The 20427-nt window shown below is 46.6% G+C and overlaps 1 protein-coding gene across 1 annotated transcript in view; it reads right to left on the bottom strand.

Moving 5' to 3' along the window:
• Positions 1-20427, bottom strand: part of MTBP (MDM2 binding protein) — a 45294-nt gene that overhangs the window by 373 nt on the left and 24494 nt on the right. Inside the window, exons 15-21 of the mRNA XM_081950576.1 lie at positions 19120-19213; positions 18538-18672; positions 15333-15425; positions 13176-13442; positions 6021-6273; positions 5489-5602; positions 985-1050 (exon numbers count right to left, since the gene is read on the bottom strand). Of these exons, the coding sequence (XP_081806702.1) occupies positions 985-1050; positions 5489-5602; positions 6021-6273; positions 13176-13442; positions 15333-15425; positions 18538-18672; positions 19120-19213 (1022 nt within the window). The remainder of the gene's footprint in view (positions 1-984; positions 1051-5488; positions 5603-6020; positions 6274-13175; positions 13443-15332; positions 15426-18537; positions 18673-19119; positions 19214-20427) is intronic.

Here is a 20427-nt window from a genome sequence, read left to right as displayed (position 1 = left end):
GCCCCGCACACACACTCGTGATCTCCCCGCGTGCACCATCCCCTGTGCATGCACCCATGACCCACCCGCACAAATTCTGCCTTGTGCATGTGTGCACATCTTCCACATGTGCCTCGCGCATATGCAACAGACCCTAAAACCAGCTGGCTGACGGAGATGTGCGCGGCAAAGCTGAGCTGGGGCTCGCACCTCGCGTGCCCACAGAGGGCTCTGCATGCCACCTATGGCATGCGTGCCATAGGTTCGCCATCACAGATATTTTAGATGTTGAAAGAGTTCTTCCTAATTGGGGGCCTTTCCTAAGGAAAACACCAGGTAACCCAGGGGTGTCCAACTTGTGTTGTCACGGCAGCATCATGTGACGTATCACAACTTCCCCCTCCCCTTTGCTAAAGAGTGTGGGCGTGGCCAGGGAATTGTTTGTTTGTTTTTGTTTGTTTTTTACTGGATTTATATGCCGCCCTTCTCCCAAAGGACTCAGGGCGGCGTACAACATTAAAAAACACACATCCCAAAAGTTAAAAAGAAATTAAATACATATCCAAAAAAAAAAACAAACCGAATTTATAAGACAATACATTTAAAAATGAGTTAAAATTAACAGGCCAGGCCGGCTTGCTGGAAAAGCCAACTTTTAGGGCGCGTCGGAAGGACCGGAGGTCGGGGATTATGCGAAGCTCTGGGGGCAGCTCATTCCAGAGGGAAGGCGCTCCCACAGAGAAGGCTCTCCCCCTGGGAATGACGCATCCAGTCCGCAGGCCGCGAGCTTGACAGTGTAAATAAGCAAGGCTTCTGCTAGGCAATGAACGAGGACCGTAGCAACACTCAAGGTACATCCCACAAATCATTGAAGGGATGAGTCAGCCCTCTTTCAGATTCCACCAGCCTAGGGGAGTCGACAGCAGCTAATCTAATTCATAAAGCCAAACGTTGATAAATGATGGAAGCCGATTCTCAGGAGCAGTTAGACAACCATTACTTTACCTGTTGAACGTTGCTGTTAGCAGCTTTCTTCATTTCCTCCAGCAGACCTCGAGATGTTTTCAAATCCTAAATATGAAATAGATTACTTTCAACACACGCTGGCTTACTAATGAAAACCTTTTAAGATGGCAAGAAAGAATAATGGTCTTATTTAGTAACACTACTTTTGTTACATTTTCAATAGTAAATAGCGATATAGGCGTCTTAATTTAGAAATTCTGCGGACGGACAAGAAAAGCCATTTATCATTGTAGCTGAGTCTTGTCAGCCAAGTTGCCTTAGCAATTTTTGTTTGCATCATAATCTATTTAGTCCCCTTTATCGGGGGTCCCCGGTCTGGTGTTGGGCCGTAGCCTGCTTGGAACCAGGCTGTGGAAGTGGTGTGCGAGTGTGTGTGTGTGTGTAAAGCTGCATATGTGAAAATGGCATGTGTGCGAAACCATCTCCCCTCCCTCTCTGCCGCCTCCACTGGTCTGCTGAGCCAGGAAGGCTGGAGACCACTATCCTATTTTGTTAGGTAATACAATGCCCGAATGTTTGCATTCAACCATAAAGTCATATGAGAAGCGATGCTGGGACATACTTGTGTAAAATCAGAGGAGTTGCTAACTTAAATATGCAGCAAGAGGATATGAGCCACGTGAGGAGAAATTGTTCTGGAATGGCTGTACCCAATGGCACAAGTAGTCCTCAACATACAACCATAATGGGACATGTCTATTACAGTTGTAAGTCACGACAGTTGATTTACAGTCTGGCAGTTGTTAAGGGAATATGGCAATCATTAAACGAACCCTAGCCCTTAAGCTCTGACTGTTGGAACTTTCAATCCAGGTCATAAGTAACTTGAAGGTAGACCTGTCATAATTTTGAGTTGTTGCTAAGTAGCCAGTCATAAGTCAAGGACTGCTTATATCTCACAAATGCTCCAACAGAAGTCCTTCAGTTCTTCCCAATATGGAGAAGTGGCTTAGTAGTTCCTGTAATCAACTCTCCAAGAGGGAGCCTCTCATCTATTGTGGGGCAGGAGCAGGGGGTTGGACTAGAAAACCTCCAAGGCCCCTTCCAACTCTGCTATTCTATTCTATTGTCTTCTTCCTAATCCCTATGAGGGAGGAATCAAGGTCTCCTCCATAATGTGGTTAGAAGATTCAAGTTTTCTTTTTCCTGCCCTTCTGATAAAATCCATTTTATGAGAGACTCCATCAAATGGATTCCAAAACTATATGATTGAGCAATGCAAGAGAAATCAGGTTCAATCCATTGGCTCAGTGGTGGTTGGTGATTGAAACACATAAGGAAATAACGCTCCTGCCACCAAGAGTCCAGAAGCAGTTACATAGGTGGAAGGTGTAGACATTTTGCTGAGCTACCGACATTTAGCACTATAAGGTGCCGCAGACCACTCCTGAGTGAAGGAGTGAAACGTCTGCCAGTTTGAACTGAGGTAACGGAATGTGAGGCAACTGGCAGTTGGAACAGAGTTATTTTCCAGTGGGGAGAGGGAGTAGAACTCCTTAGCATCAGAGCATATTACCGAATAAGAAATTCTAATCATCTGATGGTCATTTCAAAAAATTTCAAAAAATCCTTTCTTAGCAAGCACCTAGAAGCCAAGAGAAACATACATGCCAAATTTCAAGTGTGTAGGCTTTACGATTCTGGAGATTTAATGATGAGTGACTGGTATTTGGCTTATACTGTATATACAGGCAAAATTTATCTTAAACGGGGGGAATATTTTAAAAGCTTTTCCATTAGCAGTAGAGGTAAATGGATGGAGTTGTTCGGATTATGGGAAAGCAGCAGCTTGGTTGAAGAAGAAAATTCTGCGTTCCCAGTGACCACAAGATGGCAATGGTCTGCTATGAATAGTGGAACTCTTCCCGCAAAAGAATTCAAAATATTTTCTGCAAGATAGCCTGAAGTAGAGATTGAAGCTGGCGTTGTATAATTCATACAGAATAGAACTTAATTAGCAGCAGACAGAAAGAAGATCACAATCCTAATGAAAATTTCTCACTAGGTTTCCTATTTCGACCAAGACAAATTTTTACAGATGCAGCCTCACAGATGCCCAAGGACCCCCTAAGGGACAAATATTCTCATATATTGCCTATAAAATGGGAGTCACTGAGTTCTACCACCTAGCAAGGCAGTCCCTTTCCAATTTTCTGCACTTTTGCATATTTTTGTCACTGAATGTCATCATCAGAGCTTCATTGGGCTCCTACAATATTTGTATAGTAAAGAGCTCTGAATGAATAAATAACACCAATGTTATTATTTAATTAAGGGACGCAGTGGCTCAGTGGCTAAGACGCTGAGCTTGTCGATCAGAAAGGTCGGCAGATCGGTGGTTCGAATCCCTAGCGCCGAGTAACAGAGTGAGCTCCTGTTACTTATCCCAGCTTCTGCCAACCTAGCAGTTCGAAAGCATGTAAAAATGCAAGTAGAAAAATAAGGACCACCTTGGTGGGAAAGTAACAGCATTCTGTGTGCCTTTGGTGTTTAGTCATGCCGGCCACATGACCACAGAGACGTCTTTGGACAGCACTGGTTCTTCAGCTTTGAAACTGAGATGAGCACCGTCCCCTAGAGTTGGGAACGACCAGCACATATATGCGAGGGGAACCTTTACCTTTATTATTTAATTATAATGAATGGCCAACCTTGCTCCATTTGCTATATTTCTTGCTAGAAAGCAGACAAAATAATGCAACCAGAAAGACAGAAAATCTGAAAAAGGAACAAAACATGGAACATTTTCATGGAGCTCCATGAATGTATTTGTGGCACTGGCCATGAAATGCATTCAGAATCAGGCTAAATATTTAGTTTCAGTGGAGCCAAAGTTGAGAGGTACCGTATTTTTCCCTCAAAAAAGAGGCTGAAAATCTGGGTGCATCTTATACACCGAATAAAGCTTTTTTGCCTCCTGAAACCCCGCCCCCTTCACCAAAATGGCCGTGCATTGCCTTTAGAAGGCTTTCAGAGTGTTCCTTGGGGCTGGGAAGGGCAGAAATGGGTGAAAAACAGGCTGTTTTTTGCTCGTTTGGGGAGGGTGCACCCCCCAGGAGCACTCTACAAGCCTCCTAAAGGCTATTCATGCCCTTTTTTGAAACAAAATGGGCCCATTTTTGCAAAAAACAAGCTGTCTTTGGGAGGTCTGCATAGTGCAAAAGCTTTTTTATTTGCCTCTTCAAAATCTTGGTGCGTCTTATACTCTGAAAAATACGGTAATCCTCCGCTTAGCGACTCTTTAAAGTTCCAATGGACTTTCCCAGAGTACTTACAACCCAGATCCAAAAGGCTGCCCTTCCTCTCCTGTTGCATTGTTGTATTTTGGATGTTTGGCATCCAGCCTGCATTTACAGCTGTTTGCAGCATCCTGCAGTGACTATGATTTACGTTTTTTGAGGGAAATCGTAATTTATATTCTCAGTTTCCGGCAAAAAAATGGCTATTGCGGACAATGGATTTGCTTAACAACTGCAACATTTGCTTTACAACTACCATGCTGTCAGGCCTGGAAGCCATCTTTTGCATTGGGCCTTCAGGCCTGCCACATTTAATGCTGTGGGAAATGGGAGGGGGGATTATTTGGAGTATGGGAGATATATAGTCAAAATAACATTCCTTTCTCAGAGAGTCAAGGACATCTAGCCTAGCACCTGGAATGGTGTGACTGGGAGGCATCTCCAGTTGGGACGGTGCCTGATTGGGCCATGTGACGGACATGTGGGTGCTGGGCAGGGACTTGAACTTTCATTTGGATGGGGAAAACCTGGAAGCTTTCAGATTCGGGTTTTCCCAGATGTGCAAATATGATATCTCTAATATAATGGAACTTTGAGGAAACTCAAGCCCGGAGTCTTTCGTTGAGAGTGTTACTTGGAACCCCGAACATGCTTTCCTTGATGGCCACCACAAAAAAAGGTCATAAAATCAGGTAGTCGTATGATGACCTGCTTAATGATGAGTATGATATAAGATCATAATTCCTGGCTTACTTAAATTCATAAGCTGAAGACCATCTGCAACAAGTCATTTAATGTTAACCTTACTGTATACTGTATACCCCTGAGTACTTCATGACTTCTCTGTGCTTTAGTGGAACAGCATTTTTTCACTAAATGATTAACTATAACATGGGGGCATCCCCCCCCAAAAGAAAGTATATTTCCCCACTAATTTCAGCATTTACAGTTTATCCCATTTCTCATTTCCTGAAATAGGTTAATATGAATTTGCATATCACCCGTTAGGGCAAGGGTGGCCAGCAATGAGCTGCAAACTTCAACTTCCAGGATTGAATCCTGGCTGGCTCAGGAATTCTGGGAATTGAAGTCCACAGCTCATAAAAGGATCATAGATGCCCACCCCAGTTAGAGGAAAACAAGAACTAAATTTTTTATCCCTTTAAACCACCCGACAAAAAACTATTATTCCACCGTTTGATCATCTGGTATTTTGCACATGGAAAGAGAGAACCATGGAGTACCTTTAAGTAACACTTGGATATTTCAAATAAACGTTGACTGCATGTTGTGAAGCACTTGTGGTCTCTTGCAACGCCATGCTTCTCAAGAGTACTCGTGACTACGTCCTTCAGCATCTTGGGAAGAAGAAAAAGGGGTCAATTTTAATTTCAAGGGCCAGCACCATCAGGCTTCATCTCAACAGATCCAAGGCAGCAGTTACTGTAACCATGTAACCAGCAGTGGGTTTCACATTTTGTTACCACCGGTTCATCTCGTGCGTGCCCGCTCACTTCGCACATGTGCCTTCTGCGCATGCAACCAGCCTCAAAAATGTGCCTAAATAGGATGGCAGAGAGCCGAGGCGGTTGGGCAGGCCCACGAGCGATTTCCGCTATCGTCTGAATACCACCTCTACATGTAATGTCATCTAGAGAAGTAAAACTCTAGGTTGAAAACTGCAGGTCCTTGAGTTGCCAACAGGCCATAGAAGGCCTTTTAGGGTGTGTCATGATGTCATCATAAAAATCCAGCTGGGAGAAAGGAATTCTTTACCCGTGTATGCTTCTGAGATCTCGATTCCTTCCCGGGATTCGGTGTCTCTGATTCCTTGTTAGAGTTCTGGCTTGCTGAGTTGCTCCTGGAAGTTTCTTTGTTCCCCACCCAGTTCTGAGAAGATGTGACAGCCGCAGAGGGCAGAGTGGTTGAAGTCTTCAAGCACTTCTTTGGCACAACGGTGGCTTGGTGACTCCTGCTGATTCTGCTCGCCTGGGACAAGACAGAATCTGTGCTTTCAGATTGCAGTAATCTGAAACAAGAGTAACGTTGTTGGTTTTTTTTAACCGAAATGTATTTATGCTGGCTTGGATTTATTTTGAAAATATCGCAGAATTGACATCTATCAGAATTATCAGCCTGAAAGCAAAATTAGCCCGTCTACTCTTAAGAGACCACATTAAATAGATTTTCTTCATCACCAGCTGTCCCTAATTTGGTCTCCAGATGTAAATATAACTATTTTGACATATGATACAAATAACTTACCGTATTTTTTTGGATTATAAGACGCACCTGACTATAAGACACACCTAAATTTAGAAGATGAAAACAACAACAAAAAGGTTTTTGGCCTCTGCATGGTGCATTTTCAGCCCTTTTTGAGAGCCTTTTTTCAGTCCTTTTCCAACGCATTTTTGAGGCTTTTTGGCCCGTTTTTAAGGCTTTTTTCAGCCCATTTGTGAGGCTTTTTTCAGCCCATTTTGAGGCTTTTTTTCGACCCATTTTTTAAGGCTTTTTCCAGTCCATTTTTGAGGTTGTTTTCAGGCTGTTGAGGCTTTTTGGGGGGGCGTTTTTTCCAAAAAAAGAAGGTCCGAAAAAAAGCCAAAAAATTGGGCCGAAAGAAGCCCTGAAAACGGGGCGTGCAGAGCCCAAAAAATAGCAGGCAATATTCAGTTTATAAGCCTCACAGACCTTTTCACCCCCTTTTGGTAGACAAAAAGGTGTGTCTTATAGTCTGAAAAATACGATAAATGGAATCACTCTTAAGCAAGTTACCTGCAGCTAGCACTGTGCAATATTTTTCAATGTCCTATAGCAGGGGGTCCCCAACCTGTGGGCCGTGGTACACTAGTGGACCATGAGGGATTTGCACCTGGGCCATGGAAACAGCCAGCGAGAGCATATATCCACTTGCATGAGCAACAGGCAAGCGTGTGCAACTATGGTTGACTCAGCCCTAAATCCTTCTGAGGAAGGTAAAATGAGGACTCAAATTGTTGGGGGCAAGATGCTGACTCTGTAAACCGCATAGAGAAGGCTTTAAAGCATTGTCAAGCGATATATAAGTCTAAGTGCTGTTGCTATTTGCGGGAACGGTAGGCACATAGGCACGCTGCTCACAAAAATGGAGCACATAGGCACGCTGCTCACAAAAATGGAGTGCACATGCGTGTGCTTGCCGGCCACTCGAAACAGACCCCTGCTGCCGTAGCCATCTTTTCGTTTCTCAGCTTGCCGCACAGTATTGGGGGGGGGGGAGAAGTTTGGAATGCCAGACCAGACAATAACACCAGATCGTCCCGTGGGAACCAAGGTCATCTCAAGAAGTGCTGACCAGAGACTGGAAGGAGTTACACTTTACTTTACTTTACTTTATTTCATATTTCTAGACCGCCCCCTCTCCCAAAAGGGTCTCGGGGCGGTGTACAGTCAGGCTAAAACACAAATAGTATACATATCAAATACATAAATACATAAATAGAGGAGGCTATATAAAACTGTACCATCAAGTAAAGTATTAAGAGCCGATTTAAAAAAAACCTAAAAATACCCCAAATAATTGAATTTAAAATAATTACACCATAAAATTCCCCCATTAAAATATCTGCCAGGAGGTAAGATAAAACTATGTGTGGGCCAGGCCGGCTAATCGAAACAGGTGAGTCTTTAGTTTTTGTCGGAAGGAGCGGAAGTCGGTGGTAGTTCTAATGTCGGGGGGGGGGGAGGTCATTCCAGAGGGTTGGGCCCATCACAGAGAAGGCTCTACTCCTAGGCGCCGCCCGTTGACATTGCTTGGTGGACGGCACCCGGAGGAGTCCCTCCCTGTTAGAGCGAATTGGTCGCAGGGATGTATGCGGTAGGATGCGATCCCGCAGGTAGCTAGGTCCTGTGCCATGGAGTGCTTTAAAGATGGTGATCAACACCTTGAAACGCACCCGAAAAACCACAGGCAGCCAGTGCAGCTCGCGCAGGAGAGGTGTTATGTGGGAGTACCTGGTACTCCCCATGATGGCCCGCGCGGCTGCGTTCTGAACTAGCTGCAGTCTTCGGGCACGTCCCAGGGGAAGCCCCATGTAGAGGACATTGCAGTAATCCAGACGAGACGTCACCAGTGCATGAGTGACCGTGCGTAGGGCATCCCGGTCCAGTAGGGGGCGCAATTGGCGCACCAGGCGAACCTGGTGGAACGCCCCCATTGCCACGGCTGCCACATGGTCGTCCATCGACAGCCGGGCATCTAGGAGGACGCCCAAATTGCGTGCCCGTTCCACAGGGGGCAATTGCTCGCCCCCTATGGCCAGTGATGGTGTCAACTGGCTGAACCGGGGTGCCGGTAACCACAGCCACTCAGTCTTGGAGGGGTTGAGCTTGAGTCTGTTGTCCCCCATCCAGACCCCGACGGCTTCCAAACACCAGGACATCATTTCGACAGCCTCGTTGGGGTGGTTTGGGGTGGAAATGTACAGCTGAGTATCATCAGCGTACAGATGACACTCAACCCCAAAACCACGGATGATCTCTCCCAGTGGCTTCACATATGCGTTGAACAGAAGGGGCGAGAGGACCGACCCCTGTCTCACCCCACAAGTGAGTGGCCTCAGGGTCGACCTCTGCCCCCCTGCCAACACACATTGCGTCCGGTCAGAGAGGTAGGAGCCAAACCACCGCAACACGGTGCCTCCAACTCCCATCCCCTCCAGCCGGCGCAATAGGATACCATGGTCGATGGTATCAAAAGCCGCTGGCAGATCTAATAGGACCAGGATAGAGGAACAACCCCTATCTTTGGCCCTCCAGAGATCATCAACCAACGCGACCGAGGCCGTCTCCGTGCTGTGCCCGGGTCGGAAGCCGGACTGGCGTGTGTCTAGATATTCGGATTCGTCAAGGTGTCGCGGGAACTGCTGTGCCACCACATTCTCTACAACCTTCGCTAAGAAGGGAAGGTTGGAGACTGGGCGATAATTAGCTAGCTCCATCGGGTCAAGGGAAGGCCTCTTGAGTAAGGGCCTCACCACCGCCTTTTTCAAGGCGGCTGGTAAGGACCCCTCACCCAACGAGGCGTTCACCAGGCCCAGGAGCCAGCCTCGTGTCACTTCCCAGGATGCCAGTACCAGCCAGGAGGGACACGGGTCCATTAAACATGTGGTGGGTCGCAGCCGTCCACGTAGCCTGTCTAAATCCTCGGGGGCAACAGAATCAAACTCCTCCCAGAATGGTCTCACAAGACTCACTGTTGACGGCTCCTCTGGTCCACTGAAGGGGGCCCATCCGCTCCGGATCTGAGCGATTTTGTCCTGCAGATATTCCCCAAACTCCTCTGCTCTGCCCTGCAAAGGGGCTTCCCGCGTCCTCTGTGATAAGAGGGAGCGGGTCACCCGAAACAGGGCGGCAGGGCGGTTATCGGCGGACGCAATAAGAGCGGCACAGTGTCTGCGTTTGGCCGCTCTTAATGCCACAAGGTAGGTCCGTGAATAGGCTCTTACCTGTGTTCGATCAGATTCGGAGCGCGAGGACCTCCACCTGCTCTCTAGGCGTCTCCTATGGCGCTTCATCACCCTCAGCTCCTCGGTAAACCAAGGAGCCCGGGTGGGTCGTTGCCATAGCAGAGGCCGCAAAGGCGCAACCCGGTCCAAGGCCCCAGTGGCCGCCCTATTCCAGGCGGCCACTAGGTCCTCCGACCGAGAGCGGGTCAGGGCTACAGGGAGTGGCCCAAGCTCCGTCTGGAATCTATCCGGTTTCATCAGGCGCCTGGGGCGGTACCAGCTTGGACAGTCTGGTTCCGCCTCCTCGCAGTGGGGGGTAGCGCCAGGGAAGTCCAGCCGGAGAGATGAGTGATCTGACCATGACAGGGGGATAATGACCAAATCCCCTATTCCCAGATCACTCGTCCACTGCTCAGATACAAAAACAAGGTCCAGTGTGTGACCACCCTCGTGTGTGGGGCCCTGAATTAATTGGGTCAGGTCCATGGCTGTCATGGAAGCCATGAACTCCCGAGCTACCTCGGATGCTTCCCCCGTCGACGGCAAGTTGAAATCCCCCATAACCACAAGTTTGGGGATCTCAACTGCCATTTCTGAGATCAGCTCGAGGAGCTCGGGCAGGGCTGCTGATGTATAGCGAGGAGCCAAGTATACAATCAGCAGACCCCACTGCCTCCCTGGGCCCCATTTCACACCAAGGGACTCACACCCGGGTATCTGAGGTACAGTGAACTCCCTCGGCTCCAAGGCTTCCCGTATAACTACCGCCACCCCACCACCGTTACCCAGGGCCCGAGGCTGATGGAATGCACGGAAACCCGGTGGGCACATTTCCACGAGGGGTAAACCACCCTCGTGGCCCAACCAGGTCTCCGTTATCCCTGCAAGGTCCAGCTCCCCCTCTGAGATCAACTCATTAATGAGGGGGGCCTTGTTGGTCACGGACCTTGCATTGCAAAGCATCAGCCTCAGGCTGTCGAAGTGATGTCCCGGTGTTTGGAAGCCGTCGGGGTCTGGATGGGGGACAACAGACTCAAACTCAACCCCTCCAAGACTGAGTGGCTGTGGCTACCGGCACCTCGGTTCAGTCAGCTAATTCCAACGCTGACCATAGGGGGCGAGCAGTTGCCCCCTGTGGAACGGGCGCGCAATTTGGGCGTCCTCCTAGATGCCCGGCTGTCAATGGACGATCATGTGGCAGCCGTGGCAAGGGGGGCGTTCCACCAGTTTCGCCTGGTGCGCCAATTGCGCCCCCTCCTGGACCGGGATGCCCTACGCACGGTCACTCATGCACTGGTGACGTCTCGCCTGGACTACTGTAACGCTCTCTACATGGGGCTTCCCTTGGGACGCGCCCGAAGACTGCAGCTAGTCCAGAACGCAGCCGCGCGGGCGGTCATGGGGAGTACCAGGTACTCCCATGTGGCACCGCTCCTGCGTGACCTGCACTGGCTGCCTGTGGTCTTTCGGGTGCGTTTCAAGGTTTTGACCACCATCTTTAAAGCGCTCCATGGCATAGGGCCCAGTTACCTGCGGGATCGCATCCTCCCACATACATCCCAGCGGCCAATTCGCTCTCACAGAGAGGGGCTTCTCCTGGTGCCATCCGCTAGGCAATGCCAGCGGGCGACGCCAAGGAGTAGGGCCTTCTCTGTGATGGGCCCAACCCTCTGGAATGACCTCCCCCCCCGACATCAGAACCACCACCGACTTCCGCTCCTTCCGGCAGAAACTAAAGACTCACCTGTTTCGACTGGCTGGCCTGGCATAATTTCAACGCCTATCTCCTGGCATTTATATTCTACTGGTTTTTAAGGGTATTATTCTATAGTCTTAATTTTATTGGGTATTGGGATCTTAATGTCTGTTTATTTTAATTATTTATTAGCAATACAGTCCTGCACATCTTTTATCCTCCTCTTATGCATCTATCCATTTTATATTTGTATATATATATTTTCCATGTAGTAATTTTAATTGTTTTAATTTTGTTCTTTGACATGGACTGTACACCGCCCCGAGTCCCTTTCGGGAGAGGGGGCGGTCTATAAGCGCTAATAAATTGAAATTGAATTGAAATTAGGCCCTGGCTCTGTAGTTCCTGGCCACCTAGGCTGCAGGGGTTGGTACAAACGACCGGGCGTATCCAACAGCCACGGTCTCCCAACCGACCTTGCGATCTCCTGTCCTCGCATCCACCCCTCCCCGCGACCGTTGTAATAGGGCAACCCTCTGTTGAGATGTCCTTTTCCCTCTCCCCCCACCACACTCACTTCCCTCCTAGACTCACCTGTTCGCCTGGCACTGGCCCCCCTCCTGGCCTGATTAACCCGCCCCTCCACCCTGGAACCCCCTAAAAAGGATAAAAAACATTTCGTTAAAAATCCCATCTTTGTTAAAGATGGTGAATAGTCAGTCAGTGGCCAGGGTCTCAAAAGAAGGTGAAGGCAGTGTCCTGTTTGTACTTGGATAAAGGGGCAGAAAATGACCAAATATCCAAGTGATGGAAAGGTGGCAAAGGGTGGGTGGCAGTTTTAGATGGTCCTAGGTGGGTGGGAGTTCATAGATGGTATCCGAGTGGTGGAAAGGTGGCAAAGGGTGGGTGGCAGTCTTAGATGGTCCTAGGTGGGTGGGAGCTCATAGATGGTAATGGTCCTCAGTGAGTGGGGGCAAGCGTTCTTGGCCCGGGCGCCGCTCCGGCCTGTCCATGGCCCTAATGGGGTGTCCTGGGCCTCCCCCAGCCTCCATTCCACATCTTCCTGCTCACAGCTCTCATGGCTCTCACCCAAAATCCTGATATTCTCATGGCTCTCACCCAAAATCCTAGTATTCTGGTATTCCTGGCGTCCATGACGTTTCTTTCGGGAAACACCAGAACACCTAATTGGACAATGTGACCTGTGACAAGGAGGAAGGGGAACATCTATTCTTTATTTGTACGAAAACCCGCAGGAAATAATTAGAGTTGGTTTTGCTTTCACGCGAGCCAAAATGATGTACTCAATAAAGCTGTTCTTAACGGGATCTGTTCTGTCTCGATTTTCTGGCTTGGTTGGGTTCGTCCGTCAGAACCTCCACATAGGGATTAAGAAAGTGCCACTTACTTCAATATAAAACATGTTACACTAAAGCAGGGGGTCGCAACCTTCCTAAGGCCACGACCCTTTAATACAGTTCCTCATGTTGAGGTGACCCCCAACCATAAGATTATTTTATGTTTTCTGTATTTTTTCAAAAATGTGTGTTTTCCGATGGTCTTAGGCGACCCCTGTGAAAGGGTCGTTCGACCCCAAAAGGGGCCCCGACCCACAGGTTGAGAACCACTGCACTAAAGGTTATCAGAGCTGGGGGGAAATGGCAGGAAAAAAGAAAGACATTGCATAACAGCCACACAAAGCAGTGGTCAAGCAAGGAAAGAAATATTTATTTCTATACCACGTATTACCTTTTGTTGGAACAAAAGCTCTCTACATCTTTCGATCTCCGTTTTAGCTTCGATGTCTCCATTTGCAGTTCTCTTTGTGATGATTCTCCGTCAGGGACACTTCCAGGCTCGGACAAAACCGCCGGGGATGGCAGGGGACTCAAGACCCAGGGCACAGGGCAAGATTCCTTCGTGCAGGTGGTCTGAGTTTCAAAACGGATAAGCCGAGACTGAAGTTCAGCAAACTCCCTGTCTCTTTCCAAAGCTCTTCGGTCGTCGAGGCAGTACCTAAGAGTCGTCATTAAAAACAGGGTTGGAACCACCAGCATTGCAGAGTGTCTAAGGCTGCTTCCGACATAAAGAAAAACTTTATGCCTTTCTTGCCATAAGGAAATATCTTCCTTGCTTCTCTTACTCAAATCCCTGTGGAACATGACATACATTCATTCTTGGCCGTATTAGAGATTCCTAGCTGCAATGGACAGCAAACCTAGCATTGACTCCGGGTGCTTCTCTCTGCTAACAGGCGATCAAGCTAAGTGCCTGAAGGACCCCATCCCATCACTAATTCATATTAATGGTCCACGGGATTTAAAATTATGAATTTAGCGGTTCCTGAAGTCCAAACGGTTGGTGAACCCTGTGTTAAGTAAGTAAGCTCCCCGTTAGGAGAGCGAGTATGCAGAGAAGCGTAATGAGAGCGGTATGGAAGAACACGCACAAACCAGCATACAGAGACACCGAATAGTATAAATAATAGTAGTTTACTATGTGGAAATATAGAGGTATTCAGAGTTCAATTTACAGTCCAAGTCATACACGGTTCAGTCAGTCAGTTATCAATGTTCTCAGTTAAGGAATGATCCTTCGAACACAGTCCAGTATTATCAGTTCAGCACACAAAGCAGCTAACAGTAGCAAAAACACAGTAACTCACGATACGTCTAACAAGCAGTATTCAAGGATCAGCCTCTAACGGAGAGCTAACAGTCATTCTGGCTCCCTCTTATGGCTGCTCGAAGTAACAGCAACCAATCACATTACAGCAGTACTTAAAGAAACAGTACTACCATCCTGGTTTATATATTGCTAACTCAACTGTTAGGTTACATTCCTAACACCCTGCTCTAAAGCATTCAAAAGCATTTGGAAGGAAAAAGGGTGGTTTGAGGGTGAGCTTCCTTCTGCCTCTCAAAAATGTTTTGCTTATTTATTTAGAAGTTAGAAAGAGGAAGGGACCTGCCAAGGTTTATTCTTCCCACTTCTGTTTTGACATTGAAAAGCACGATGTTCAAATCCTGCTCTACTTTCCGCTGAAAACTTTGTCAGAACATATTTTGCATTTATAAAAGCATGCATTTGAAACATGATGCTTGGTTTCAAGCATTAAATATCCAAATGTGAAAAGAACTGGTAGATAAATCTATTGTTGTTTGTTTAAGTTTCAATATTTTCTTAAACTTGGTTTGTGCACAACAAAGAATGTTCTTTCTGCGCCAACTCAGAAAACACAGAGGAATTGTTGAGTCTGCCATCTGCGCCTCTATAGCTGTCTGGTTTGGTTCGACAACCCCAAAAAACAGAGACTTCAGAGGATAATTAGAACTGCAGAAAAACCATTACTACCAACCTGCCTTCCATTGAGAACCTGCACACTGCACGAGTCAAAAAGAGGGCTGTGAAAATATCTACAGACCCCCTCACATCCTGGACATAAATTATTTCTGCACACCAGAACAACTAGACACAAGAACAGTTTTTTCCCCAAACGCCATCACTCTGCTAAACAAACAATTCCCTCAACACTGTCAATCTATTTACTAAGTCTGCATTATTATTACTATTAATCTTCCCATCGTTCCTATCACCCAGCTCCTCCCACTTATGACTGTATGACTGTAACTCTGTTGCTTGTATTCTTATGATTTATATTGATTGTTTTCTAGTGTGATTTGATTGCTTATTTGTACCCTATGACTATCATTAAGTGTTGTACCTTATGATTCGTGATGAATGTATCTTGTCTTTTTATGTACACTGGGAGCATCTGCACCAAAGACAAATTCCTTGTGTGTCCAATCACACTTTACCAGTAAAGAATTCTATTCTATTCCTATTCCTATTCTATTCAGCTGAATGAGAGGGCTCAGAAAATAATTCACCGTAAAGGAAACTTACTCCAGGCCGTGGTAATGGCAGCCAGCAGCTTTTTCAAACGGTAAAGCTCTCAGTTTTCGCGGTGTCAGTTCAGGTGTCAAAAAAACGCTGTCACTGAAAAAAAAGACAGAGAGGTTTTCACGTGAAACCAAAGTTATTGCTCTCCTATAGGCAAAACAAAAAAAACATGTTAACAACACGAATAGGAACAATCAGACACACACTCTCTCTCTCTCTCTTTGCCATTGTAATTATAATAATCAAATACAACACTTTGATATAGGGCAGGGATGGCGAACCTACGGCACGCGTGCCACAGGTGGCCCACGGAGCCATTTGTCAGGGCACGCAAGGCGCTGCCCTGTGAGCTGGCCAGCGCGCATGCGCGCGCTGGCCAGCTAAGTTCACCCTTTTTTAAAGCCATTCTTCGCCCTCCCCAGGCTCCAGAGGCTTTATAGGAGCCTGGGGAGGGCGAAAAGAGCCTCGCCCGCCCCCCGGACGCCCTCTGGAGGCGTCAGGGACCATCCGGAGGCTTCCCTGACGCCTTCGGAATGCTCAAAACAACCCTCCGAGCAAACTGGAAGTCACTTCCGGTTTGCTTGGAGGGTCGTTTTAAGCGCCCCGAAGGTTTCAAGGACCGCCCGGAGGCTTACTATAAAGCCTCTGGAGCCTGGGGAGGGCGAAAAAAGCATGTGAAAGTGGGGGGGGGAGTGCCTGTAGTGCGCGCATGTGCACTGGGGGTCGCGCATTGCATTATGGGTGCAGCACGCCCGCACATGACCCCCCCTCCTCTCCCCCCACTTATGGCACGCGAGCCAAAAAAGGTTCGCCATTGCTGATATAGGGTATGCTTGATGATTGATCCATTGGTAGAATACCAGGCTTGGAGGAATTTGCATGCATGGAGTGTGGTGGCATGAGCCATGATTTTTGTTCAAGATGCTTCAACCAAAGTCACGCTGAGGATGTGACCTAGCTGGGTGACAAAACGTTCGGAAGCTAAACAGCAAAGCCAGAAAACAGACCTTTCGCCAACCCGAGCTATATATATTTCCTATCATTTCTAACATGGTTTAGTTTCCAAAGAAAGATTAACTGCTGCCACTTTCTGAACTAACTTGGTCCTAATCTCCCTCCCAGGACTTCAGGAATAGTGACAAGGGTTCCATAGTCACACCATGCTAGCTGTGAAATAAGATAAGTGGCATCCTGTAGATGTATTCATTAGATTTTTATCTCTGAATTGCTTTATGTCTTTATTACTCTTTGAAAAACTCAAGGCAGCAAACATACCTAATACTCCTTCCCCCTCCCATTGTTCTGACCCAGTCTTAGCAGAACCAAGAAACAGAACCCCTTGTCCCGAAAAAACTTTCTTTATTTAACTACTGTGGATTCATGGCATTCACACACAGAAAAGTCCAGGCAACAATCCTTCCAAGGGTTAACTGCAGTACAGACCTTATCAATTCCTTGGATATTTGCCAGGCCGGGAGCTTCCAGCCAAAGCTGTAAATGAAACTCTCTCAAGCAGTCTCTGAGACACGAATGTTTGTTTCCCACAACACCACTCCCTTTTTGCTTCTATTTATTCCCCAGCCAGGGAGGGGCCACTCAGCGTCCACCTGTGCCTTTCTTCCCTAGTCAGCTCCTGTTCCTCAATTGTTCTCCTTTCCTGACAGCTCTGTGCATCTGGAACAGGCCCCAGCTGTTCTTCTTCCCCACTTATCTCTGACTCCGGAGGCAGCTGGAAAATGTCTGAAGGCCCTGGCTCTATCTCTGCTTCCGATGCAGAGCATCCATCAGAACCTTCCCCAGACTCCAGGACTGGCCCAAGTTCCTCCCCAACCTCCTCCTCATCGTCTCAGTCTGGCAGGCCACAACACCCATTATGCTGTTGTCCTTCCTTGTGAAATTCTAAGTCATCTAGAAAGTCTAGGTTTTGTACGTAAATAATTCTACATAACTCTCCATTATTAGAAACAATAGTAACATGAAATGCTCAATCAATCAAATATACTTGATTCTATCTGTAGAATCAAGTAGCAGAATTCTGTTTGTCTTGGAAGAGTATTGTGTTGCTTTCTAAAAGTTCAGTTTATACACATGCTGTCACTGGTGAATCAAAACAAGATAACTTGGCTGACATTCCAGAAACGGCATTCATTACCCATTCATGGAAAAAAAAGATCTGGCTTCAATCAGGCAGTATGAATGATATCCTCCACCTCCCCAAATCTTCGAGATTAAGTTCCTAAAATTAATTGTACTTTTCCATAATTTGCATTTGCAAACTCTGATTAGCTTTAATCCTGTGAGCAGATGGCCTGAAATTCTGTTGTGAATGAAGGAGGAAACACTATTAGTTGTGAGCAATAACATGACAAGGAACCTGCATGATGGAGGGAGGGAGGAAGAAAAGGAAGGTGATGGAGGGAGGGAGGGAAAGAGGAAGGAAAGGAGGGAGAGAGGGAAAAAGGGAGGGAAGGAGGAAGGAAGGAAGGAAGGAAGGAAGGAAGGAAGGAAGGAAGGAAGGAAGGAAAGAAGGAAGGGAGATGATAGGGAGAGAAGGAGGGAAGGAAAGAAGGAGTGCGTGAGGAAGAAAGAAAGGACGGACGGAAGGAAGGAAGGAAGGAAAGAAAGAAAGAAGGAAGGGAGATGATAGGGAGAGAAGGAGGGAAGGAAAGAAGGAGTGAGTGAGGAAGAAAGAAAGGAAGGAAGGAAGGAAGGAAGGAAGGAAGGAAGGAAGGAAGGCCCCACCCCATTTCCAATGCTCTAAACCAGGTTTAAGAATTCTCTGAAGGAATCCCTTCTTATCAGTCTTCATTATGATCTAATCAAGCTTACACCTATATTTTAGTGGGGGGTTCAAATGTTTCTGTTATAATGCAGGGTAAAACAAAGCTCATTTTAATAATTCAGTCTGAAAATCTCATCTGCAATGGTACTGCTGCTATATCCTTTCCGAGCAACGCAGAAAGTCGGAGTTTGCAGGTGTCGCTTGGACTTCAAATGCAGATATTAGAACCAGTACCTGTTCAATTATTTGAGGTGCTTCAAAAGACCACACCGTTCGAAAATGATGCGCTTACAACATCAATATCAACGCCTGAATGCTGCCAGTAGAAATTATGTCCCAACGGGAGAAGTAGAACTTGTAGCTACTTAAGATTCTCAACTGAGTCAACTGCAGGGTTCCATGTTCAAGACAAGGATTTTACTCTACCTTTTTGGAATGAGTAAGGGCTGCAGATCTCCAACAGGCAAGCCTTCTGCAGTGAAGTACTTAAGCATCTCTCTAGCATCAAGTAAGGCTGAGTCCTTCTGGCCATTTTTATGGCCCAGCAGCTGTTCAGAAACTCTAAAAGGAAAATCAAACCGATGAGTGGAGAACTATGTTCACACGACAGCTACACACCAACACATAGGCATAAATGCTTTTTTTGGAAAACTTTTTATTATTTTATTTAAACAAAAACACAAAAAAAGAATCATCCTTCATTACATCTTGTAGAAAGCGTGTCGATTGGTTACAAATAAATTTCGTGCATTTCTTCCACAGTCATTACTTATACTTCATTCATATTGAATTGTACATTTTAAATCAAAAATCTTTATGTATTTTACTATCAATGTACCACAATTCTCATTGAACTATGATTATTTAAACGTGCTTTTATCTGAAATCATTTGTGTTTAAAGACACAACCACCTACTGGCATTCATTAGCAATTTCAATATAACCTCCAATAACATTACACCTTTATAACGTATTCTGAAAAACATAGGTGTAAATGCTTCATGTTACCTTGTTCTTTGCTTCATCTTCTCAGAATTTTCCAAGTTCTGTAGAACATTTCTTTCCGGCCACTTCAAAGGATTTGAATCTTTTAGCTTTGGTTCTGAGAATGGTTGGGACAGAGGAAGGGCAAGAAGGCAAGGCAAGCATTTAATCCACTGCAAAATCTATGGACCTTCATCTTCTATTTTAATTCCAACGCAGCTAAGAATGGGATAGCTTTCCATTCGGTGTAATTAAAAGTTCTGTGGACCAACATTTGAAATTTCTATCCAGCTTCCATAAAATAATTTACAAATCTCTTACTTTTGGCAACAACCCGAAGACCTGTTGTTCACTTACTATTAACACCAAGTATGATTAGCTTCAATTTTATTTTTTGTGATAGCAAACAAAAACGAACAGGGAAAACAGATGAGACAATTGTCAAGAGACCCAAATCCTGCCTTGTGCTCCTTCTTATTCTTTTTACAATCTTCGTTCTCACCGTAGTGGCTGGGAATACGGGTAATCTTCGACTTATGATCACAATTGAGCCCAACAGTACTGTTGTTAAATGAGTCGTTTGTTAAGTGAGTTTTGCCCCATTTTACAACCTTTCTGTTCTGACCCCTCTCCGTCCGGTAATGAACGCCGACACAGGCTTGGCTGTGTGCCACTTTTTAATCATAAAGATTACAACTCTGTTGGCTGCAAGCCAGACAAGAATCACATGCAAAAATAGTTGGCAGCAACCCAAATCAAACAGAATATAATACAAGACAGACCAGACAGACCTTCCTCAATACTGTTACGAGCGGTTGAGTCCTGCAAAACCTTCCTCCCCAAAGTCCCGTCTTATATACGCTCTTGGGAGGGGCCACGCCCCAACCACCTGAGGTTCATTATCTTTTAGGAGCTTGTCTCCCGAGCAGCTGTTGCCTTCGTTTCTCCGCCCTCCTCAATCTTGCATCAGGGACAAAACTCCCTCCGATCTTCCCCACTGCTCCATGCCTCAGGCGCCTCCTGGTGGCCAACCAGCCTCTCTGGTCCCTGCTCTGCGTCTGAACCCTGCTCAGGGTCCTCCACCTCCTCCATGGCCAACTCATAGGGTTCGTCGCTATCTGAGTCACTCAACAGCTGCAAAGGATCCTGCTGGGTCACAACACTTTCTTGCCACGGTTGTTAAGTGAATCACTGCAGTTGATCAGTTAGTAACCCGGTTGTTAAAGTGAATCTGGCTTCCCCACTGAGTTTGCTTGCCAGAAGGTTGCAAAACGGGAGCACATGAACCTGGGACCCTGCAATGGCCATAAATATGAACCAGTTGCCAAACAT

This window comes from Natrix helvetica, assembly GCF_964273705.1.
Source record: "Natrix helvetica genome assembly, chromosome: 4".
Lineage (NCBI taxonomy): Eukaryota > Metazoa > Chordata > Lepidosauria > Squamata > Natricidae > Natrix > Natrix helvetica.
The sequence above is the reverse complement of the archived record's forward strand: the minus strand, read 5'-3'. Positions and strand labels throughout refer to the sequence as shown.